General features: G+C 44.0%; 1 protein-coding gene across 1 annotated transcript; it reads right to left on the minus strand.

Annotated features, from left to right (window-relative positions):
* Positions 1–15568: 15568 nt before the first annotated feature.
* stxbp3 (syntaxin binding protein 3) lies at positions 15569–25401 on the minus strand. Its single transcript, XM_084472511.1, has 19 exons — positions 25329–25401; positions 24817–24866; positions 24165–24246; positions 23949–24025; positions 23768–23840; positions 23560–23660; positions 22599–22744; positions 22161–22254; positions 21691–21815; positions 21440–21538; positions 21121–21178; positions 20842–20907; positions 20492–20572; positions 20112–20250; positions 19068–19174; positions 18857–18952; positions 18135–18220; positions 16944–17092; positions 15569–16128 (listed from the first exon to the last, which is right to left on the minus strand). Exons 1-19 carry the CDS (start codon positions 25372–25374, stop codon positions 16028–16030), a joined length of 1776 nt encoding a protein of 591 aa, XP_084328637.1. The 5' UTR covers positions 25375–25401; the 3' UTR covers positions 15569–16027.
* Positions 25402–25929: the final 528 nt, after the last annotated feature.

Here is a 25929-nt window from a genome sequence, read left to right on the forward strand (position 1 = left end):
TACGACAAAAAGTAGTGCCTTCATTATGTGGCTATACCACATACATAACACCATCATATCACAAAGGTTAAATTAAATGGCATGAAGTACAAATATGGCACAAAGGAGGTTGAGAGTAAAAATAAAAAAAAATAGGGGTGCCGTGGATGGAGAGAAATATGTTTAGGGGTGCCGTGAGTGATGGGCAAAAATAACCTAAATGGACATTACATTATGAATATAGTCAACCCTGGGCCCAAATCTAATAAACACAACATACCACACATTCAAGAGGGTGAAGACGACCCTCGAGCCCTCTCCCCATCAGGCTACGGAGGACACCCTGTGTCATTGGGCAAAGGGATGTATGCAATGTAAGGCCGGGGTGGATGCCACCCCCTAGGAGGGGTGTGTATGGCATACTCATGTCTGGAGCATGAGTAGCGTTTCTCCCACGTGGTTCCCCATACACCCGGTCAAGCGAAATCTCAGGCTGCCTCAGCTAGATGGCGAGGCCACACATCACACAGAAAGACAAAACAACTCGGAGGCTCAGGGACAAGAGAACCCTCGATAACACACACCAAGGCTAGCACACACACCTGGCCATGAAAGATACTATAAGTTTCTCATGCACCAAATCACGGGAGCTCTTCTGAAGCAGAACTTCCACGGAGGCGAAGCTCTAGGCGACCTCAGCGCTGTTAGGGGACGTAGAATATTCGATCTCTCACGCTTTATGAATCTGTATTACCTTTGCTACTTTACTCAATAAATCCGAGGCCCTCGTGCTGATAGACTTTAGTACCTCTCCGTCTCATTTTATCTGGTCAAGTAACTAGGCAGACTGTTTTTCCCAACATGAGCCAGAAAAGTTTGGGAACCACTGCTCTGGACACATGGCATTTTGCACATTTTAATTGTAAGACCTCCTCTCAGGGGGCCTACGAGGCCTCAGGGCCTACTGGCAGGTAAAGGCAGGCCTGCCCCCACCCCCCCCTCCCCGTCAACAATCACGCCCGCAATAGCGCTCGTCCGTGATCCAACCCCCCGTTAACAATAGCGCTCGTCCGCGATCCAACCCCCCACCCCCCCCCCTCCCCGTCAACAATCACGCCCGCAATAGCGCTCGTCCGCGATCCAACCCCCCATTAACAATAGCGCTCGTCCGCGATCCAACCCCCCACCCCCCCCTCCCCGTCAACAATCACGCCCGCAATAGCGCTCGTCCGCGATCCAACCCCCCGTTAACAATAGCGCTCGTCCGCGATCCAACCCCCCGTTAACAATAGCGCTCGTCCGCGATCCAACCCCCCACGGCCCCACCCCCCCCTCCCCGTCAACAATCACGCCCGCAATAGCGCTCGTCCGCGATCCAACCCCCCGTTAACAATAGCGCTCGTCCGCGATCCAACCCCCCACCCCCCCCCTCCCCGTCAACAATCACGCCCGCAATAGCGCTCGTCCGCGATCCAACCCCCCGTTAACAATAGCGCTCGTCCGCGATCCAACCCCCCCCCCCCCCCCCCCCCAATTTCAATAATCCCAAGGGGATTATTGAAATTATTAAAATTAGAATATTGTATGATTTGTGGCTTTGTTTTAATTCAGATTCATTCATATCAATATATATTAGTTCAGTGTATGCATAATCATTTTGTCATAGAGGCTACTGGGGGCTGTGTGTGGGCCCTAGTGGGCTGTGGGCCCTTATAATTGTCATAACCTTTCCCCCCTATACGACGGCGCTGCGCCTTTGCAACGTCACCCCATAACACGGCGACATGATCGTACAATATACTGTCAAACAGTGTTGGGAACGCTACTACCAAAAAAGTAATTAGTTATAGTTACTCACTACTTGTTCCAAAAAGTCCATAACTGAGTTAGTAACTGAATTACTTTATAATAAAAGTAACTAGTTATCAGGGAAAGAACTATTTGCGTTACTGTAAAAAAAATAAATAATAATAATTAGTTTGAATTAGTGCTTATATCTCCACTTTGAAAATGCCAACTGTTCACCGGATTGCTCCGGACTCGCCGTCTCTGCTGCTTCATCGAATCTGTTTGGTGTGTGTGTGTGTGTGTGTGTGCGTGTGTGTGTGTGTGTGTGTGTGTGTGTGTGTGTGTGTGTGTGTGTGTGTGTGTGTGTGTGTGTGTGTGTGTGTGTGTGTGTGTGTGTGTGTGTGTGTGTGTGGTGCGCGTGGTACGCGTATCCTGGCTTGTGTGTAAAAACACTGGCTCCGATTGGCTACCATGAAACATGACTCTGCCTTAGCCAATCATAATCGCTTATCTCGTTGTTAACCCGTCTCCTCACTAGCAGTTTGTGTGTGGAGCCAGGGGTGCGTTCGGATTAAACAGTTTATTCAATCATTTCATAGTACCGCACCGCTCACTTCAGTACACAACACAACACAACAACCTGACTTTTAGTACACAACACAATAATCTCACCTTTAGTACACAATAAAACACGATCTGACTTTAATGACAAACCAAATTTAAAGTTAGATCCAGGGTCAAAGGCTTGTTGTTAAAGGCCAATGTGCAGTTTTTTGTTTTTTTCTTTTCTGGCAGTTTTCTAGTTGGTAATAAACATTTAAACAATTATCCATTGTATTTGATGTTGTAGGGTATCACAAAAAAGAAATATAATAAGGAAAAGTAGATGATGATGGAGCCTGATAAGTGACTTTGTTGCCTGGAGCGGAAGAAACCATCTACAGCTCAACACCTCGAAGACCAAGGAGCTGGTCATAGACTTTGGGAAGTCCAGACCACGCCCACGTCCAGTGTCGATCGTGGACGACGAGGTGGAGATTGTAGGCAACTACAAGTACCTTGGGGTGTGGCTGGACAATAAGCTGGACTGGTCATGCAACATAGACCACCTGTACAAAAGGGGCCAGAGCAAGCTGTACTTTCTGAGGAGGCTGCGTTCTTTTAACATCTGCAGGAAACTCCTGGGCATGTTTTATCAGACTGTGATTGCCAGTGTTCTCTTTTATGCTGTGGTGTGCTGGGGGGGGGGGGGGGGGCATCAAAGAGGAATTCCAACAGGTTGGAAAAGCTGATCAGGCGAGCTGGCTCTGTGGTCGGTAGCAAACTGGACTCCCTGGTGACAGTTGCTGAGAGGAGAACTCTGAACAAACTGCTGGCTATCATGGATGATGCCTGCCACCATAGTGCGAAATACGGGGGGGTTTGGGGGGGTCGGACCCCCCCGATTAACCCCTTGAGACCCCCTGAAAGACTCAAAAGCAAAACCTGGGGGGGGGTCTCAATCTTGTAAAAAAAAAAATTAAAAAAAATGATATAATAATTTTATTGTCACTAATGATGTGTTTAAGAGATCACCATGTCAAGTATTTATAATTCAAAAATGTTAATAATAATAATTTGTTTAACATTAAGCTGAACCAGTCCTGCGCCTGCGCGTATGCAAATTAGCCATGTGCGAGAGCCCAGAGCAATGACGTAGGCCGTCAATAACAATGGCTAACAAGCGAAAGCAAAATCAAAGTTTATCACTGGCACACTTCGGATTCACATCGAAAAAGGTGGCACTCGGAGATGAGGAGATAGACGATGTAAAGGGGAAAATCAGCTTTGCGCCGGGTGCAAACTAGCAACGACACATGCGTCGGTGTAGAAAGTCAATTGCGCCGGGCGCAGGATAGGGCCCTTCTTCTGTTTGGCGCACATGGCTAATTTGCATACGCGCACAGGACTGTCGGAATGGGAACATGTCGGACTGGCAGCATTACGGGGGCGCGATTACGGGCTGGCGGAGTTACATTTAAAAAACGCGTTCAAGTAAAAATAAATAAGAAAAGCGGAATCAATTTGTGGCGCTCGTTGTTCAATCTGTGGGGCAGCGCCACACATTGGCCTATGTGTGGGAAACACTGCACGGCCATCACACATGTGCTCATTCGGAGCATTGTAAATAATTTATTGTTTCATTGTTGTAGCCAGTTCATTTATGTAGGCTAATAAATGAACCGTCAACAATGCGATCGGGATTTTTGAGGGGGGGGGGGGGGAGCGATCAGGATTGTTATTGTTGTTGGATGTGTGGCGTGTGTGTAAGCAGGCAAAAGCATGTGTCACACGGTGAACCCAGCTCTGCTTCAACTTAAAAAAAAAAAAAAAAAATCGTTCATACTCCGCGTTCGTACCACTAGAGAACGCTCGCGTTTGAGAACCACTGCTATAGGCCTACTGCATAAGAATAATTTAGATCGATATTGCGCAACAATCAGGAGATGGGGACCCCCCCGAATATTGAAGGGTATTTCGCACACTGCCTGCCACCCTCTGCACACTGTCATCAGCTCACAGAGAAGCCGGTTCAGTGGAAGGCTGCTTCTCCCCAGAACCAAGACAAACAGACTAAAGGACTCTTTTGTCCCCCGAGCAATCAAGCTCTATAACTCTGCACTGGGGGGAAGGGGGAGGGGTGGTGGGGAAAACATTTAGAAAAATTTAGATTAATTTAGATTAAGATTGATGTATTTATATATATTTATTACTGTTGTTCTAGCCCTGACTGCACTTTATATTTTATATTTTCTATATTTACTTTTATATTCTATATCTATCTGTGCCTTTTTAATGTATGATCGGTGTTGTGCTGCTGCTGGAACCTCAATTTCCCTGAGGGTAACCTCTAAAGGGATCAATAAAGTACTATCTATCTATCTATCTATGATATTTTAGCGGTTAGCAACAGGTTAGCGATGATTCTTATTTCTCCCTCAATGCATTGCATGACGTCACATGAGGTACTCCGCTTTGGGACGACAGCCGAAAGCCCGCCTTGATATATTTGAGAGAGACGAGTAGCAACTAGTGAGAGAGTGACAGTGTCAGATTATATAAGTAAATATATATATAGAGATAGCCTAGATATATATCTATATATATATATAGATATATATCTATATATATCTATATATATATATAGATAGATAGATAGATAGAATAACATAACATGACACACGTGTGGTTTGAGAACGTTTTAGACTCAATCAATATGAGAACGTTTTAGACTCAATCAATATGAAGTCGAGGGGAGACGAAGCTGTTCGTTTGTACCTTTTTTTTACGTGACCATATTTTAATTTTATGTAAAAAAATAAATTAAAAAAAAAGGAATCAGTTCTCTTCTTTTTGGGAATCAGTTCTCGTCGTTCACCTTCGGGATTCTTTCGTTCTGACCGAATCGTTCGCGAATCGCCCATGCCTAATGAACATACTCGTGCCTGCTGGCTTGAAGGGGACCATGATCCTGCCTGAAATGTAAGTATGCTATCTTTAGCACAAACGGATTCAGGCAGCATGCCTCAAATCCAGGATGCTCAGTTAGGCACGTTACATCTGCATCTTACATCGGGGTGAGCTCCTCGACCAGCGACCAAAACGCGCTCACCTCCCTACAACACAAGCTCTCCACCACAGTTTCCATGGGACGACACCTGCCAAACACAGCGACAAAGACACGCTTACTACTCTCTCCCTGTCCCGGTAAGCGGTACCCTGACGGTGTCAATGACAATCAAACACGAGGAAAACTAGTTAGCACTATCAAAAATAATCACACTGAAGACATGACCAGCCTACTCGGCTTCGGTTACGTTTGAAAACAACATTTTCACCGGAGAAAGAGGTAAAAGCTTAGAAATAAAGCCAACAACATAATCACTGTCACTAGATATAAAGAAAACGTTGACTTTCACTCGATACTATTCACTGACAGTAAAAAAAAAAAGTTGTTATTGTATGCACTGCTGTTCATAGACTACTAGCTCCAGCGCTCCTTGCTGCGTTTCTAAATAGCTCACCAGGACACTTCACCAACTCTCCAGTCATTCTCCCCTGACCATGCATTTATTTGTCTTTGACGGCCATCGGCTCTCGGTATTTCCTCATTCGCCCTCTCACATCTAACCGGTTCGAAATTATATGGCTGTGGGCCATCATAAATGTTAACTGTGGGTCTTGCCACCTCTTCCCATTGAGCCTCTTCCTCATCCCAGTTAGACGGCATAGTGCTCTAGTAGCAGCTTCAAGGCTGAGGCTACCTTCCACCACGACTACCTCATGTGACGTCATCGCCGAGCGCGTAAAAAAAATAACCGTTACTAACCAAAAACTACAAAAACTGGACTTTAACACCATTTTGGAGACATTTCTAACTTTATATACATATCTTGAGTGCTTTATGTACCCATTAATCGACAGTGGTGTTTAACCTGCACATTGGCCTTTAACAACAAGCCTTTGACCCTGGCTCTAACTTTAAATTTGGTTTGTCATTAAAGTCAGATCGTGTTTTATTGTGTACTAAAGGTGAGATTATTGTGTTGTGTACTAAAAGTCAGGTTGTTTTTGTGTGTTGTGTACTGAAGTGAGCGGTGCGGTACTATGAATTGATTGAATCAACTGTTTAATCCGAACGCACCCCTGGCTCCACACACAAACTGCTAGAGAGGAGACGGGTTAACAACGTTAACTTAAATCATGTTTCATGGTAGCCAATCGGAGCCAGTGTTTTTACACACAAGCCAGGATACGCGCACCACACACACACACACACACACACACACACACACACACACACACACACACACACACACACACACACACACACACCAAACACCAAACAGATTCGATGAAGCAGCAGAGACGGCGAGTCCGGAGCAATCCGGTGAAAAGTTGGCATTTTCAAAGTGGAGATATAAGCACTAATTCAAATTCATTGACATATAGCAACTTTTTTTTTTTTTTACAGTAGGCCTAACGCAAATAGATCTTTCCCTGATAACTAGTTACTTTTATTATGAAGTAATTCAGTTACTAACTCAGTTATGGACTTTTTGGAACAAGTAGTGAGTAACTATAACTAATTACTTTTTTAGTAGTAGCGTTCCCAACACTGTTTGACAGTATATTGTACGATCATGTCGCCGTGTTATGGGGTGACGTTACATAGGCGACATGTAGTCTTTCTCGTTATGTCTTTTTCCACAACTGCTAGACGAAGAATCATACAATATACAGTTTTAACTTCAAAGCAAATTAATATTATTGAAATTTATATTATGATTATTATTTTTTTTTTTCATACTGCGGCTCATGATAGGCCCCTGATCGTCGTAGGCCCTGGGGCTTCAGCCCAGGTAAGCCCGTGCATAAAGGCGGCCGTGGCCCCACCACTCCCACAGCATCTTCCATGCAGCTGGAGCAAGCTGTTGCAGCTACTTGCTGTCTCCCACCATTGACAGTGAGGCAGACCCTTTGGCTTGGAGGAAACTCCACCAGGTCACCTACTCAAAGCTGAGCAAACTAGCTCTGAGGTATCTTTGTATACCTGCCACTTGTTCACCCTCGGAGAGGCTATTCAGCACATCAGGGAATGTGGTAACATGTCAACGTGCATGTTTGAAACCTAGCAAAGTTAACATACTGGTTTTCTTGGCCAAGAACTTGCCCTAAAGGAATAACTTGCCCTAAGGGGTAGATTTTTTTTTCTTCCTGATTGTATCTAATTGTATCTTGATTTAATTATTTCAATTTTCCCCCTCATAGATCTCTGCACCTTGTTGGGCGGAGTTGAGGGCCTTGATGATTGTAATGGGGGACATTAGTTATTTTAAATTGCCATGCCCATGTTTAATTTATATTTATTTAATTATTTAAGTTGTTTTCCCCCAGATATTTTTTCAAGAGATGTTTTTGTTCAGTTTAGAAGAAAATATTTTAAATAGAGCAGGGGAAATTAAACTTGGTTGGGTATTCATGTGCACTTTGTTCAATAAAAGCATGTTTGAAATAATTTATTTCATTTCTTTATTCAGTGGGCATAGGCTATTCAATGTTTGGGGTCTATGTTAGCAGTGTACCTATTAAAGCAGAAAGACAGGAACTGTATAGCTAATATGCACACTTCAATATTTGTTTATTTATTGCAAGTCATATCGTCATCGCAAGTCATATCGTCATCTCCTGCCCCGATGGGATCATCACCTTATCGTGGTGGGGCAGTTTGCGTGTCTCCATGACCTCTAGAGCTATGTCGGCAGGAGTTTTCCACTCCTAGCAGGGTCACCCATGCCGAACAGGTCGAAGGGTAGAGACCAGACGAAGAATGATCCCACTGGTCCTCCAGGTTGGGGGTTGGGCTGAGGGCTGATAACCCACTCCCAGAAAAACAAATTATTACAGAAACCAGAAGCAGAGCAAACTCACTGAACCCACGGGACATCATAGCCAGAACTTCTAATAAGAGGGACACCATGACGCCCAGAGGTCAAAGCCGAGAGGACGCCTCTGGGCCGAGTCGGCCATTAATGCACCCCAAAGTAACCATGAAGATTGGAAATTGGAATGTAAGAACACTGTACAGAACTGGAAATATCAACATTGTAGCAAGAGAAATGACCAGCAAAAACATCCACATCTTGGGTGTCAGCGAAACACACTGGACAGGACAAGGAAAAATGGATCTCGCAGAAGGACAAACCATCATTTACTCCGGAAGAGATGATGACGACCACCGACAAGGAGTAGGCATACTGATGTCAAAAAGGGCAGCAAGAGCCTTGATTGATTGGACGCCAGTCAGCGAAAGGATCATTCAGGCCAGATATCATTCACGACACATAAAGCTAACGGTGGTGCATATCTACGCACCCACCGAAGATGCAGAGGAGCAAGTTAAAAATGAGTTCTACCAGAGACTGCAAGATGTACTAGACAAGAGGAACACACATGACATGCTGATTGTCACTGGAGACATGAACGCCAAAGTAGGAGATGAGAATGAAGGCTACGAGAGAGTGATGGGCAGGCATGGGCTTGGGAAGAGAAACAACAACGGAGAAAGGCTGTGTGATTTGTGTGACTTGAATGAGCTAGTCATCACAGGAACACTGTTCCCACACAAGGGTATACACAAAGCCACGTGGACATCCCCAGATGGAAGGACCAAGAACCAAATAGACCATGTGATAATCAACAAAAGATTCAGGAACTCAGTGGAAGATACAAGAGCATACAGGTCTGCTGATGTTGGGAGCGACCACTACCTTGTGTGCACAAAAATCAAGCTAAAACTAATGACGCATCCAAAAGAAAAGAAAAACCCCAGAGTCACGTACGACACATCAAAGCTGAAGAATGAAGACATATTAAGGACCTTTACCATCAGCCTAAGAAACAAGTACCAAGTACTGGAAAATGAAGAGCCAGAAGTGGAAGAAGGCGAGGAGGTGGAGCATGACTCTCGGATAATGGAGAAAGCCTATAAAGAGGTGGCTGAAGCAGTCCTAGGCAGACCACGAAAGAAGAAAAAACCATGGATCAGTGAAAAATCATGGAGTCTTGTTGACCAACGAGAAGAAATAAATAGGAAGATTCTGAGCATGCGATCAGAGAGAATCAAGAAGCAGTTAAAATTACAGTATGCAGAGAAGAACAGAGAGACCAAGACAAGCATAAAAGCAGACAAAAAGAAATGGATGGAAAACATTGCAAACGAAGCAGAAGATGCCGCAAGAAAACAGCACATGAAGACACTATACGGACTCACTAAGACACTATGCAATGAAAGGCCTAGGCACAGTTCAGCAGTTCTTGACAAGAAAGGTGTCCTCATCAGTGGAAAAAAGGAAGTACAGGCAAGGTGGACGGAGCACTTCAAGGAAGTACTCAATAGAGAAGAACCAGAAGACCCAATAACTGAGGACGAAGAATGTGAACTCACTGAAATGATTGAAGAGATTGCTGTACATGAACCAACACTAAGAGAAGTAAAAGAAGTGATAAAAGGATTACGGAATGGAAAAGCTCCAGGAATAGACTCCATCACAGCAGACATACTAAAAGCAGACATAGACTTCTCAACAACGTAGATACACCAGCTATTGGAGAAAATATGGAGACATGAAAAGATTCCCAACAACTGGAAGAGAGGGCTTATCATAAAACTTGCCAAAAAAGGAAATCTCAAAGAATGCAAGAACTTCAGAGGCATCACCCTGCTCTCTGTGGTGGGAAAGGTACTTGGTAGGATCATCATAGATCGGATCAGAGGTGGAATCGACTCCAGGTTAAGGAAGGAGCAAGCAGGGTACAGGAGGGGCAGAGGAACAACAGAGCAAGTCTTCATATTGAGGAACATCATCGAGCAGGTCAACGAATGGCAAGCAACGCTATACCTGAACTTTGTAGACTTTGAGAAGGCTTTTGACTCGGTCCATCATGAAAGCCTATGGCTCATCATGAAGAAGTATGGGATCCCAGAGAAGATAGTGAGAATTGTGAGAACCTTTTATGAAGACTTCCAGTGTGCAGTTATAGACCAAGGAGAGATATGTGAGTGGTTTAACATTAAGAGTGGAGTTAAACAGGGATGCAATATGTCAGGATTTTTGTTCTTGATTATCATGGACTGGATAATGAAAAAAACGGTTGGACACGGTGAGAATGGAATCAGGTGGAAGCTTACATCAAAGCTCGATGACCTGGATTTTGCAGACGATGTAGCATTACTCTCCTCCACCAAAGAAAAGAAGAAGAAAAATCATCAAGAATGGAAGAAGAAGCCAGGCGGGTTGGACTCAAGATCAACACAGGAAAAACAAAAACCATGAGAATGCACGCAAGAAACCAGGAGAAGATAAACGTCAACGGAGAGCACATTGAAGCCACAGTAAGTAAGGATGGAGGAGGAATGAAGGATCTGAAAAATAGACTTTCAAAAGCAAGAGGTGCATTCATTAAAATAAAAAAGATCTGGAACTCCAAGAGCATCACAAGAAGAACGAAATTGAGGCTGTACAAAACATTAGTGGTGCCGGTGTTACTATATGGATGCGAAACATGGAAAAAAATAAAGAGATATCGTCATCGCAATATCAAACAATTGTATCGCACATCGCAGATTTTCCTCATATCGGGGGTTAGGGTTAGGGTTAGCTAACCCTAACCCTAACCCTAAAATGTCCAAACCCTAACCCTAACCCTTAGCTAACCCTAGGGTTAGGGTTAGCTAACCCTAACCCTAACCCTAAAATGTCCAAAACATGTTAAGATGAAACATGATCTTGTAACATTACAACCCCGCCCCTATTTTAGGGGTGGGGTTACATTGGGTTGTTTACTTAACCACACCAAATGTAGCACAAACACATTCTTCACCACCACCTTGAAGTATCCTGAACTCACTAACTCATAGCAGCAGTACCACTATGGAGCAGGGACACACTTCTTCCTCTGCGCCATCCTACCTAACATGGTCCATCATTAACACACTGTGTTGCTGTTTACCTCTGGGGATTGCTGCTATTGTCTGTTCCTGCAGGGTAAGACTATTTTGGATTTATATTGCGATTTTCAATGCTGCATGCAAATCTATCTAATCAAACCTGATCCCCCAACATATATCTGCTAGAGTGTGCTGAGAAATACCTTGTTCTGCCCCACAGGCACAGAATGCGAATGCTCTTGGCGAAGGAGCTGCAGCCCAAGAAGCATCTAAGACAGCAAGGACCCTTAATGTGATCGGACTCGTCTGTGGAATAATTATGATGATCATTATTATCGTTCTCACAGTCATCAATGCCACATAGCAACAAAATTATTATTTTAATGTTGTTGGAATGTTTCTGGAAATTATGGAATACTGTGCATAATTGACCGATCCATTGATGGGAAACATCTGTTGGTTTGATGGATTAGGCCTTCAAAATCAAATGTACTAACAAAAATTTAAACATTCTGCATTTTTGTATTTCTGCCTTTTGTTAATCAATAAATACCCTATCACATGGATGGTGGATCATTCATTTAAGTTTACAACATTAAAGAAGAATAATCAACTGTAAGACATGCCCCTGGAAAGAAATGTGGAGGAACACAGTTGAGGTAATGTGTAAGTTAAGGTATCAGAATGGTGCAGTTAAGATTAGTTCAGATAAAACATTTCATACTACGTAGTTGGATATATATTAACATTTAACATGATGTATAATTGTTTACGTATTAGACTTTCCACTTTCAGGGCTCTCCGGGTCTGGAGATATAGATGGTCGAATGGAAATAAATGTCTGATAAGTCACTGTATATTTCACCAAATAATATGGCTCAATCATCATCACCTATAAAAAAGAGACATTTGCGTGTGAACATAAATAGTGAATACAATAGACGTAGACCTAAGCTTTATAAAAACAAACAAAAAATACAATGTGCATGTAAAATGTTATTCAACCTATTTAGGATTTTTCCAGCTAACATGAGACAACTATGAATGTGTTTTTAGCTGATTCCCCCTAAAGATTTTTAGTATTTATATATATTTTTTATCTGTCCGATAACTTATAATATAACTTAGAACAAATAAAACATGATAAAACAGTACAATGCATTAAGTTCATTAAAGAACACAGAGGGAGAATGAAAGAAAAAGCAATGTATCTTTGAATATCGAGTGGTAGGCCTAATATCGATATACCACTGTTTTTGCATCCGTCCGGTAACTACAATGACTAATCGCTGATGAAGACCAACTGTTTATTTATATGAAGCAATCAAGAAGAAAAATATCGGCTGGGCTTTTACAAAGTAACACATATTTTGTATAAATATGTATTTTTCATGAGGCAGATAGGCTTGCATTAGGATATAAACATCATGTGGCGACACAAGGAGGATTTAATAATTTAAATATCAGAGCATCTTTTCTTTGTTACCGACAACGCCACCTTGGGTTAGGGCCCAAGGACCCGTAGTAACTACAATATTACTATGATTGTCACCTCGGACAAAAGGACACTTAGGTTCGTTCAAGCAGGGAGGGCGGGAGACGGAGTTCAAGGATAACATAAAAACACTTTATTATAATAAACACAAGATTTGTCAAAACAAGATAAAAAAGAAAAATGAGCCCAACTGGGGAAGGAAGTGGGTACAAGCTGAGGCTTACCGGCTGGAGGAGGGGTCGACAGGGGAAAGTGATACCCAAAAAAAAGAAACGGGAGAGCACCCCACTCACACGGCAAACGGGAAGTGCACACAAGCACACACACACACACACACACACCAGGGATCACCACCACCACCCAGGGGGACCACCGCCACCACTGTCGGCCTTCAGCTCTAAAACAAAAGAGGCACAGTTAGGAGGGCTCACAACTAACACAATACCAACATAACATAACAATATCACACAACATAAACCAACTGATGAATAATCAATCAATAAACTAAAGAGTATTAAATTGCAGTAACCAGAAAATCAAAATAAAAGAAAACAAGAAAATTAAAGAGTCTCTGGCGGAGCTCGCAGCGGCCTACCCGAGCGGCCGCCACACACACACACCGCACCACGCACAGCAAGAGCGGGAAACAGGGTCAGCAACAGGAGGCAAGCCGACTAGGGACAGCCGACGGGACCCCTAACCAAGCGAGGGAAGCGGCGGCGAAGCAGCAGCAGCGGCAGGGTAGCGCAGCAGCAGCAGCAGCGTAGCGAAGCAGCAGCAGCAGGGTAGCGTAGCAATAACAGTAACAGGGACTAATTAGCCATAATTACTCGGCTCTCAGACTTAACGTTTGTACGCTCCGGTTCTCAGTCCGGTGAATGCGTCCCTTCTAAAGAGGGAGAGGGGTGAAGAGGGTCGGTGTAGCAGGGGAGACAGCCACCACACACCATGCGACCAGCAGATTATGCTCCGGTCAGCGGCGGTAAACGACCCCAATATCTTGCCCCGATCGCGGTGAGGATGTCGGATCTGTGCCCTGAGGTGAGCGGCGAGAGCAACGACCCGGAAGTGGGCGGGCCGAAGAGGCAGGAAGCGAGAGGTCAGGAGGAGAGGCACGGCCTACTTTTATCCCCCCGGCATAACCAATAATTGGCAAATAAGCCAGAGAGGGCGTGGTGAAACCGAAGCTTGGTTTAAATAGCAGTGGTGCCTCATACCACTACAATCAGATGGCCGTCAACACCTAATGTCGACAAGTCTGTCATTGTTCACTCAGCCAACATTGGTTGCATTGCATTGTCCAAAAGTAAAGAACATTTGAACAAAAATGTATTGCATGTTCCTGCTTCATTTTTCAGACAAACAGACATAACAAGTATATTGTCCAAAAATCTTGTAAGAAGATCTTTCCAACTCTCCTCCCCTGGATGTAGCACCCATCCACATTGTGCACACACATATTTTCTGCACCAGCAGTAGTAGTATTAATTTAATATTAGCTTGCTTCAAATCAGTAGCCTGCTGTTGCAATATCAGCCTACTGTACACTTTATTTATCCTTTACCTTAATAACCAAGGCCTCATCATTTGAAAGTTTAGCCTATTGTCTGCTCTTGCTTTGGGTTGTCTGTTCATTTTAGCAACGATAACGGAGGTAGTTAAGAATGGGGTTTCATCTTGTGTGTTTAAACGTTTGTGCTCTCCTTTCTTAGAAAATAAGTCCTCAATTTTGTCTTCTCTCCCTGACTTTCTTCACCTTTCTCTTCTGAGAGCCAGATTTCAATTTATTTAACTGTGGCTGTGACCAGGCCTGCCTTTACCTGCCAGTAGGCCCTGAGGCTGAGAGGTCTCGTAGGCCCTCTGAGAGGAGGTCTTACAATTAAAATGTGTAAATGCCATGTGTCTAGAGCAGTGGTTCCCAAACTCTTCTGGCTCACGGCACCCCTAAACATATTTCTCTCCATCATTATGAGACAGGTCTTTTAGTTGCCAAATACGGAACGATCCCGTATTTTACGGGACGGTTGGCAACCCTAACTATAATCTACCCGGGCAACCGCACACCGGGCAACCGACACGACGGCCTGCTGCTGCGAGAACCGACGTCATTAGATACAGTGTAGGCTATTACATTTGCATTTGTACAATTATGGGATTGCTGACGCTCTTGTTTTATCCAAAGCGACTTCATTCACTTCAACCCTAACCCCTGCTCATGGACACCTCGACACTCAGCTAGGAGGAGCCGGGTGTTCTGACAATATATGCCCCCTATCAAATGTTACTACCGAGTGGTTCTGCGGGGATCGAACTAGCAACCTTCCGGTTACCAGCCAACCAGCTCTACCTCCTGAGCAGCTCATGGTTGCTAGATGGAAGGCGTGGGTGCAGTGCACTGTGCACGGTAGAAGGCCTACGTTTCAACCCAGAGAGCGTAAAGCTTGTTGGTATTATAAGGCGACTTATTTGTGGTGCAGGAACTCGGTGTGATGGTGAACGGTTCTTCCCCTGCTGAAAGGGAGAGTGGCTCATCGTGTGAGCACGCCTCCACTGGAGGGCAACCACCTGTTGTGTTGTCACTTGACCCCTCTTCCTCCTGTCATCTAGAACACAGCGAGAAGGATGTGGCCTTTCTGTTGGATCCATTTCAGTCCTCCTGGCATTTGAACAGACATGGTGTGAAGTTCAACGCTCTCTATAGGAAAAATAAACATGGACGCGGAACATAGGACCCTGGAAACATAGGATCCTTTGACATGTACCATCGTGCACCGTATAAACCTGGGGATGTAGGAATGACCCCATTCACATTCACATTGTTCATCATGTATAATTTAATGAGATACACATTATTGCATTAAATTGAAGCATTCTTCCTCCATTTGGCCTTCATTCCATGTAACACGCCTTCGATACAAAACATGACTTTAATCTGCAGCACCATCACATCGTCATCAGTTATTCATAGGAATTGTATAATACCACTTTGAACCACCTCATTAGTTGTATTATTTGTCAGCGGTGCCATTTTAAAAGAAAAGTAAATAATCGATGGTTATTTATATAGACAAAACTATCTGGATAGTAATATAATCTGATTAGTTTATAAACATTAAAAAGGTGTAGCGAGGTGTTGCTGGGAATCAGTGCTCACTTATGTACATTAGCTCAGCGCTCCGGTGTCTCAGAGCTCATCACGGAACATCTGGAACATCTGGACACAAACATAGAAAACAGGCGGCGGTGGTGGTGGCGGCGGCGGCTGGGCGCGTTCCTCAGGCGTGGTTCTCACTGATGGTGAAGGTCTCCATGGGGCCCCTGCTCAGGGCCTTGATGTCCTCCAGCAGACCAGTGGGGGTCACGATGTGGGAGGAGCCTGGGGTCAACACAGCTTAGCATTACTCATATGATCATACACACAGTATGAAGTATAGATATAGTATAGTGGCTTACTTTTAGCATTTCATTTAGCATTTTCCCTTAGCGTCTACTTTTGTTTGTATTATTACTTTATATTCTTATTGTATTTTATTTATTTTTATCCTGTGTTTTTCCACTGCTGCTGGGCTACTGCAACAAACGAATTTCTCCTACGGGGGATTAATAAAGATGTATCGTAAGTACTAAAAAGGTATGTTGGTTTACATATACACCAACATGTACTTGAGTTGGAGTTGGTGCCTTTTAACACTTTGATTACCATAGGGTTTTTTTTTGACAGATTGCAGAAGAATCATTAAAAAAGGTTATGTTTAAATAAATCAAGCAAGTCTGGAAAAAAAACAACATGCATTTCTGAACAAATCCATATAGATCGTACAATTCCAAATGTGAACTGGGAACACAAGTAGGAACCAATCGGCTCTCTGTACAGCCTGTGACTGCACAGAGAGGCTGAGTGAGGTTGGCTTCAAGAAGAGGCAGAACCAGACAGAGGAGTCCACCACAGAGGGGTGTAGAGGGGCCAGTAGTGGTGGGCCCTACACCACAGAGGGGTGTAGAGGGGCCGGTGGTGGTGGGCCCTACACCACAGAGGGGTGTAGAGGGGCCGGTGGTGGCCCCTACACCACAGAGGGGTGTAGAGGGGCCGGTGGTGGCCCCTACACCACAGAGGGGTGTAGAGGTGCCGGTGGTGGGCCCCTACACCACAGAGGGGTGTAGAGGGGCCGGTGGTAGGTGTGCGCTGCTCACCGATGAGGACCTGACAGGACTTGACGGCCTGGGTGACCTGGTAGGCGCAGCGGGTCTCAGAGTAACACACGCCCCCGATGACGAAGATGATGAGGCGGGCTCCTCCTCGCCGCTCGTCCTGGGAGCTGGCCTTGTGCTTCTGACGGGCGCTGGAGCCACCCGGGAACGAGGGGATGGCAGAGATAGAGATTGGGTTGAAGTGCAAAGTATGACGTCTACATCCGACTTATGTTTCCTACAAACTTTTCTTTGAATTATTTACTATAAATAATTCAAAGAAATTATTTATAGTAATAATTATAAATAATTCCCACCCCCCCCCCCGGGGGGGGTGGGAAATAGAGTTTATCTTTATGATTAAAGGTGGATTCATACCTCCGGATCCGGACGAAATTCGTCCAGCCGTACTAAACGTTGTCTCCGGCACTACCCTTCATACCTCCGTCCGTTTTCAGCGTTGTTATGGATGTTATGCAAAACAACCTCTAGAGGGCAGTGACTGTCGCGTCGCAAATTACCCGCATCGTCAATCGCAAACATGGTATCTGTAGAGGAGATGATTTTGCTCTGTGTCATCCGAAATCGGCAAAAAATAAAAGGCGCACAAAGTGTACGCGGCGGTGGCATGTGGCACCCCTCACCAACCCGCAGATTCTCTGCTCAAAATTTAAATTCAAAAAAGTTTTATTGGCATGAAAAATATACATTTGCATTGCCAAAGCAGGTGAACAATAAAATAATATGGTCAGGTATGTAGTATAATATAAGTATAAAACGTTAAATACAAAATATATATACATCAGATATTATAGGCCTACTACTCTCTCTCTCTATTTTTGCGAATGGTTGGACTTCTGACTCTATACTGCCACCTCGATCTCCGGTGGTATTGCTCCGTTTTGTCCGGAGCACTCCGGATTCGTAAGCTCAGAGGCGACGGAGCCACTGACGGACAAAATTACCTCCGGGACCAGACGAAAGGGTCTGTATCTGTATTTTGTGTGAATGGGCCTTTAGGCAGGATTTGGCAAGTCAGAAATCACAAAAAAAAAAAAAGGTGCTGTGGGTAAGTTTGGAGTATTTTGCTATCATTTTAGTGCAATTTCCTAGCAATGAGCCCTGTTTTGTCTTGCGGTGCGTTGCAGGCCTGACTCTGTACTCTGAGTCCGTCCGCAGCGTGTGTGAACCCACCTCACGGCCCCGGACCCGTTCCAGGCAGCAGGACACTCTGACTGATGCGGCCATTCTTTGGTGTCCAGCTTGTTCTCTACAGCGTCCTGGACTCAACACACAGGACCATCTGTTAACCGCTGGGAGGGACTCAGTCCCTCATGCCACTGATATTGACAGTGACAATCCAGTGCAGCCATCGTTTATGAAATCCACCCACAATGTATGAATCTATAAATATCGAAGTACTTGGTAAAAAACCATAGGTTTCTAAATCTCTCTGCTCTTTTTACAATGGAAAGTATAAGTGACCAGCTGGGAGACTTGTCTCCCTACTGGCTTTGAGACTCCGTAGTCAGGACTGAAGGCAGAGACTATATACATTTCTTCCACATTCAAGTATATATTCCAATCCCCCAAAACTACCCAATGTCTTGACATCACTGCATTGGTTTATTGTGAAATGTCACCTAAATAATTTAAAACGGTTCATAACGATATTAATGGAAATGAAAACCCATTTTTTCCACACTGAGATGAACGTTACTCCTCTGCCAATTAGACTAGGGTAGCGGGCAGATCATAATTGATTTGTTCTCATTCTACAGGCAGTTTGGAGATCCATCCTTCGGCGTTTGCCGTTCATAATGCCAGTGAACACCAGTACATTTAAATATAAAGTTAAAGTTTCCCAATGGTGGCTCCACCTTCTGGCATCCCCTATCCCCACCGACCCAACTGACCTCCATCACGTCTTTGATGACGGGGGTCCACCGCGAGAGGTTGTACGTCTCCTCTGGGCGGTCCCGCCGGCTCGGCTTGCGGGAGAACAAACTTGGCTGAAAAAAGTAATCAGGAAAGAAAGAGCAAAAGAAAAAAACAAGAGTTATGGAGTGCACATTGAGTGAGCGGACTGGAGCTGGGCTGTGTGGTGAGAACGGCCCCCCCTCTTACCGACGAGATGATGTTGACGCCCAGCTCCTTCCAGTTCAAGATGAACTCCCTCTCACTCTCAATCTTCACGTGCTGGATGAGTTTGTTCAGGTTCTCTTCCGTTGTTCCTGTTGACGAGACACGCACAAACAAATTCAGAAATGCCATGGCTTCCAGCAGCAAAGGGAAACGTGGCCATAACATAAAATAGTAATTGTAGCACAAGTTCAACAAAGGAATGCATGGATCAGCAGAAAATGGGAAAATTAAGTCACACTTGTGCCATGAACCAAGTGTCTTTTTAAAGATCAGTTTATCAATACACAAAATCAAAGTGTGACTGGGAGCCAAAAAGGTCCCAGTCTGCTGTACTTAGTCATTACAGTAAGTTAGCTCTCTGTAGCTCTAGATATCTTACCGTCTGAAATTAGTGCAAGAGAAGACTCTTCTGGCATGTGAGATTGTTATTCAGTTTGGTTGCATAATGCCGCTTTTCCACCGACAGTACCAGCTCAACTCGCCACGACTTAGCGCGGCACGACTTGGTTTGGTTCCAGGCACGACGTGTTTCCATCTAAAAAAAGTACCTCTTCAACGTGCGCGGGTCGTCATTAGGGTTTAATCCCGGGAGACGCGATTCCTGATTCCCGGGAAAGGTTATGACGGGAAATTAAATGAAATTAAAAATGGCGAACCTCAAGCCCTGGGAAAGGAACGACACAAAAACGAAACAGCGAAACGCTGATCCGTGTCCCCCTTGGGAGCGGGTCCGTGGACTCCAGCCACACCAGACACAACTTAACTGAGTGATTATTTCCGTTTGCAGCCGCTGGCCAATCAATTGCCAGCAGTCTGTTTACGTCATACAAAAGTACCAGCTCAGCTCGCTTGGAACCTCGACAGAGGTGCTACAAAAAAAAAAGTACCTGGTACATTCTTTGGAGATGGAAGCGCAAAAAAAGGCGGAGCCAAGTCGAGGCGAGTCGAGCTGGTACCGTCGGTGGCAAAGGGCCATCCGGCGTGCCGTACCGTCAGTAATGGTACTATTGTATGGAAGAGGCTCACCGCTGAGGCTGAAGATGTACAGCAGCACCGCGCGGATCTTGTCGTGGGTCGTGCTGTGGTTGTGCAGCAGAACGGGCAGCAGGGTCCTCATCGGGTCCTTCACCTTCACGCCCTCCACGTCAGAACCCACCGCCAAGTCCTGCATGGGAGAGAGAGCACACACACACACACACACACACACACACACACACACACACACACACACACACACACACACACACACACACACACACACACACACACACACACACACACACACACACACACACACACACACACACACACACACCACCCCTGCTATTCTTTTTTCGACGGGTCATGACCACAGGACGACCGCAGAGATGGTATATCAGTGGATTGTTTGGAGGACAGAGACGAACCTGTTCGGCTTTGCAGAGTTTCTCCACGTTCTTCTGGTATTGGTTCATGCAGTCCTCAGCCAGGTGCAGATGGACCGTTTTCTACAGTACAGACAACAGTGATCTCAGACCGAAGGAATGGAATCATAATCATCCCCTAGTGCTGCTGGGTGGTTAATGTTTCCTGTAGATTTGTAGTCAAATCTAAAATGATTCATGACCCAGAGTTAAAATGATTAATAAAACTTGCATTGGCAATTAAGTTACTTACATTCGCCCAAAGTAGTAAACTCTGCTTTGGAGTGATGTTAGCAGGACATTGAGAGATGGGTTGAGAGAGGGTTGATGAAAACACATTGATGATGTCATACCTGAGCCATTTGTTTCCGGAAGGAGGGCATCTTCTTCATCAGTTGTGATAAACCGCTGATTGAGATCTGAGAAGAAAAAATAAAATACAAAAATACAAATAATAATTCAGGTAAAAACAAGATATGGAGATCGGAAAATATAGATAGAGATATCCATCTCCATGTAAGGAAAATATATATTGTATATGATTTAAGGATCAGTCGATAACGGGACGAATCAGCTTCAACCATGCAAATTCTTAGTCGCGGGCACCCCTTAACATAACAGTGACATCTTACCTTGTCATCCGGCTGTTTCTTACGGGCAGAGATCTCCTTTACCAGCTTTGGGATTTGTCTATGATGAAAAAACACCAGAATTTTTTATATATCTTTTTTTTTATATGGAACATTCAACAACAGTCTTGGCCTGCTTTATGTATGCATCAATTATGAAATGATGGATATTGAGTTTATTTGCTGGCTTTATATGCATGTTATTACAGCCATTATAGCCGCTGCATTTCAGGTTCATGATATTGCCTTTCCATTCCCCTTTGACAATCCAATAGACAGAACAGAAAAACATAAACATAAAAACCACTCTTGTGAAACTCACTCCGTGACCTCTGCGATGTGCCTGTGCCTCAGCTTGACCCAGAGCATGTCGTCCTCGTTCAGAAGAACCTCCTTCTCCGAGCCGTCTTTAGACTTGTACCTGGACGCAGAAGAAATGCAAGCAGCAAGGCAGTGACGCCAGCTTCAACGGGGGTGGCAAGGGAGGGGTTTCTCTGAAGAAAATAATCCGCTCATCTGGAGCATGAACGGATGTAGTGTGTAGAGCTTGAAGAAGTGGTAGCCATTTCCTACTTGTAGGTATCTTTCTGAATGTCAATGAGGTCGTAGGCCATGGCCTGGTAGGTGAGCTCGTGGAGGATGGGACTGACCGGGTCGAAGCCTCGCTCCACTATCAGCAGCTGGGCCTGGGTCTTCTCCTGTTGCAGTCAAAAATAAATATACGGGCCAAAGTCGCCATGATTAGTGAGCAGGAATGACATCAATGCAAGAAATATCTTACATCTGCCCCCATTTTTGACATTTGACATAGTGAGATGGCCCATATTGTGCTAACTTGATAAAATAGAAGCGACCTCTAGCTTGCACATTTAGGATAAATTAAGTGGCACACTTCTTTCCACGTCTTAATAAAACATGTATTAATAAAACGTGTGCCTGACTTACCTGCTAAAACCTGAGGGGCCATAGCTGTGACTGCTTCCTGTAGGCCCATTCTAATGTATATTCTACACATTCGGAAAATAATACCACCACAGAATCACCTTCTTCTTGCCAGTGTCGTCCAGCTCATAGTGCGCGGCCAGCTTGTTGTCCACTAGCTCTGCCAAGGCCTTGGTGTTCTCCATGTTGCTATCCCTGACAACAACACAGAGCTGTTAATGACAGTCAACAGAAAACCTTAAGACTGATGCTTCACAAGATTCTGAAATACGTTCCCAGCTATATACTGCAGTCTATCTATCTATCTATTCTATCAAGTTAAGAGAAGAGCAGAAACCGGCATTAACAGTAGATTTGTTAGAAATTCATTGCTTTCAATAAATACGTGTAATAATGCTGTCGCGCATAAAACCGTACCGTGGGTACGGTAACACTTTAGCCAGCAGAATGACTCGACAAACATGTTGTGGTGAAAAATGACTGCATCTCCTGGACCTTAGAGGGGTAAAACGAGGAGTTGAGATCCTCTTCCAGCTTACTTCTTATATCGGACCCCCGGGTACTCGCCCAGCGTGTCGCACAGAGTGACGATCTGGTCTGCCAGGGTCTCCAGTGTCTTCCTTTTGTCCTGACTGTGAGGGCTGTAGATGCTTCTGAAGGCCCCAGGACTGTCACAGGTGAACACCTGATCAGAAAGAGAGCGGGAGTATCACTGGATCTTATTGCTTATTCCGGGCACACCAGAAATCTCAGCTTCCTGGAAGGAATATAATGAATCCTTCCTGGAAGATTCATAAAGATGTGCACTGTATTACTGTATAACCACAAAGCTAATTAGAAGGAAAAAGCAATAACTTCCTAGTGGTTCTGAGCTGTATGCTTTTGCTGTATTGTCAGTATTTTGGTCTGGCTTTAAAAAATTAAATAAATGTTATGGTCATATCATGATACGTGTTCTTTTTTATAAAAACACTTTCACAATGAGTTTCAGTTGGGCATGGGATGTGGCGGTAGTGGAGTTCTGAATAGGTGCAGCCTTAAATCTACAAACTGAAGCCAATCAGACACAAACAAAGTGACACTATTGCTCTCTTCGCTCCTTCCACTCCGGTAGAAGGTAAGGCAAAAATAGATTCTACTCTGAGCAAAAACCTTACGTGCCGATTTGTGTGACTGTGTAAAAGAGGTCATATTTGAACATCATTATTCATTCTCCGCTTTCCTTGGCCATGGCCATGTGTGGTGTCCCTTGTTCGCTGTGAGCTGAAACTCCCCCTAACTTCCCCCCTAGTGCTGACTGCTCCTATCATTTGTTACAAGTTGGACGAGTCTCTTAACAGGCTGGAGGCCAGACAGATCAGCAGAGAGAGTGTGAACATGAGAGATCAGAATGGTCTCGCTATACTAGAATATTTATCCTAAAAATAATAGATATAGTATCAGTCTTTATAAACATGAGCAAAAGAAAACCTAATTGGGGAAAATAAGAGCCACACTTACTTGAGCCTCGTAGGGCAGAAAGGACATGTTGATTTCTTTCACCACGCGGATGTACTTAGCGCAGTACAGCTTCATGTTGTTGAAGAGATCGTCAGGGCAATCTGTTGGATGAAAGAGTCCATATATGCTCTCAATCATTTACAAAGAATTAATATACAACAACAGAATATGAATAATCATATGATGATCTAAGCAATCTGTTACTTACAGTCAGTGAAATATACATATGCCGATTTATACTTGGGTTTCAGTTTGAAATCGGCAACAAATGCATCCACGCACTACAAACAAAAAGGGGAAAAGAAAGATGTAACCATGGAAGACAAAAATGCTATAATAGAAAAGAAAAAAATGCTAAATAAAGGTCCTTAAAATTTGTAGAATGTAACCTTTGAGGTGGGTGACATGAAGTAGATGGCCTTCATTTCTGGAACGGGCTCTCTGCTTTTGTACAGGTCCTCCACAACTGAGAGAAAATCAAAATCAATATCATTAGTATTAGTTGTTTTTCAAAATAACTGGGGATTTGGAGTCAGAGGCTGTGCTATGAAAGACTGGCCCATGTTCAAGTCGGATGAAAAACACATGTGCCTGTATTCCCTTACTTGTTATTCCCTCGGCCATAAGATCGGACATTTTGCAACATGACGACACCAGTTTGGTGGTGAAGGGGTCCAGAATCAGGATCTGTAGGAAATGGGACGGGAAAGTTGGAATCATTAAACTGATTATGCGACATGCACTTTTTAAATACTTAAAAAGGTGAATTGGGTAGAATATAGTGGCAGCTAGCAGAAAAATGTAGCTCAATACATATCGATAACCGGTAGCAATATTCATAGGTCTTTGATAGATACCCGAGTGTGATCGGTTGAACTGATGTATTCAGTGAACTGAACTGATGTATTCAGTTCAACCAAATCAAGAGGGGTTGCAATCTGAGACCTCGCCGCTAGATGCAACCAGATTCTACACACTGGACATTTACGCAAGGGACATTTGAGTAATAATGACATGAGTCATATTATGATGAAGATAGAACAAAATAAAAATGGTAACTCAACTACTACACTTTTGTGCGGTAACATTTTTAGCATCCGAGCTTTTTTAGGAGTGTCTAATGAATAAATGAGAACAGTATTGGTTTACTATCCCGCAGACCAGGGAAGCTCAGAACGAAAGAAGTGAATTTAAAACGGGGAATAAACGGACAGCTGATAACTTTATGAACATGTCGAGAGGATAAAAACACCCTACCTTCCATATGTCGTCCTTTCTGCAATCAGCAATGATCGTATCCTTTAGTTCTACAAGGAGACACAGACAGTGAATCAACCGTGAATCTTTAATATCATTATATTAATATCATTATATTATTAACGCTTTGTTCATAGCCACTGCGAATTGATATTAACTCAGATTATGTTTGGCGATAGAGGAGAATCCTGCTCCTCTTTCCTCATAAAGCGAGCAGTGATGTGCAGCCCAAGGCTATAAAGAAGCTGTTGTGCATGAAGGCTATCATCATTATAATTATAATATAGATATATGTATATATAGAAGTACTCCACTTTTATATCGAATGCATCACTTTATAAACATGTCTTTCCGTAAACAGGGCTAGGAAACATTATGTGTCATCTCAATTACATTTCGTGAAGTCCAAACCGGGGGATATATATCTAAAATCAGATTGTTACGGATAACATAACTAACAGAATAAGGCGATGGAGGATCATTATACGCAGAGAACAGTCCGATAAACTTACTTTGCCAAACTATTCTCTTTAGTCCGTGTTCTGGACCAGCCGCCATCTTGACTCTCCCTTTCCTGTGTGTGTTTTTCGTAGGCGGAATCCGTGAGGATCATGAATATTAATGAGGAGACAGCCGGAGATGATCCAATCACGTTCGTTAATTCACAATGCAGGTCTATTAACACAGCCTAAAAAAAAGAGCAAACAAATTAATCAACATTCCTCTTTTATAGAAATATCCAATATTACAAAGGCATAGCCCCACAGTTTCGTCTTGATTGTAGGCCTAACGTCAATTTTGGGGATCTCACAATCTCTTATATTACAGATGTTTTTAGAATCGGCTTTAATTTGTCTCCCTTTGAGAAATGTGTTCAGGATTGCGTGGCAAGAGTCATAGCGTGAAGGCGAAGTTGACATACATTTCATCTCAGTAAACGCGAAGCGGCAGAGCGGCTGTAGTGCGAGTTTGACTGACTGTCCAATCCTAGCGCTTGAGGCGGGACTTTTCCCTGATTCAGCCTACGAAAAACACATTCGCTTCCTGCGTCGCGTCCTCTCCTCTGGGTCTGACGTCACCTGGGTCTGACATCATCGCTGTCAATAAAGGTGC

This window comes from Micromesistius poutassou (genome assembly GCF_964030765.1).
Source record: "Micromesistius poutassou genome assembly, chromosome: 9".
Taxonomy (NCBI): domain Eukaryota; kingdom Metazoa; phylum Chordata; class Actinopteri; order Gadiformes; family Gadidae; genus Micromesistius; species Micromesistius poutassou.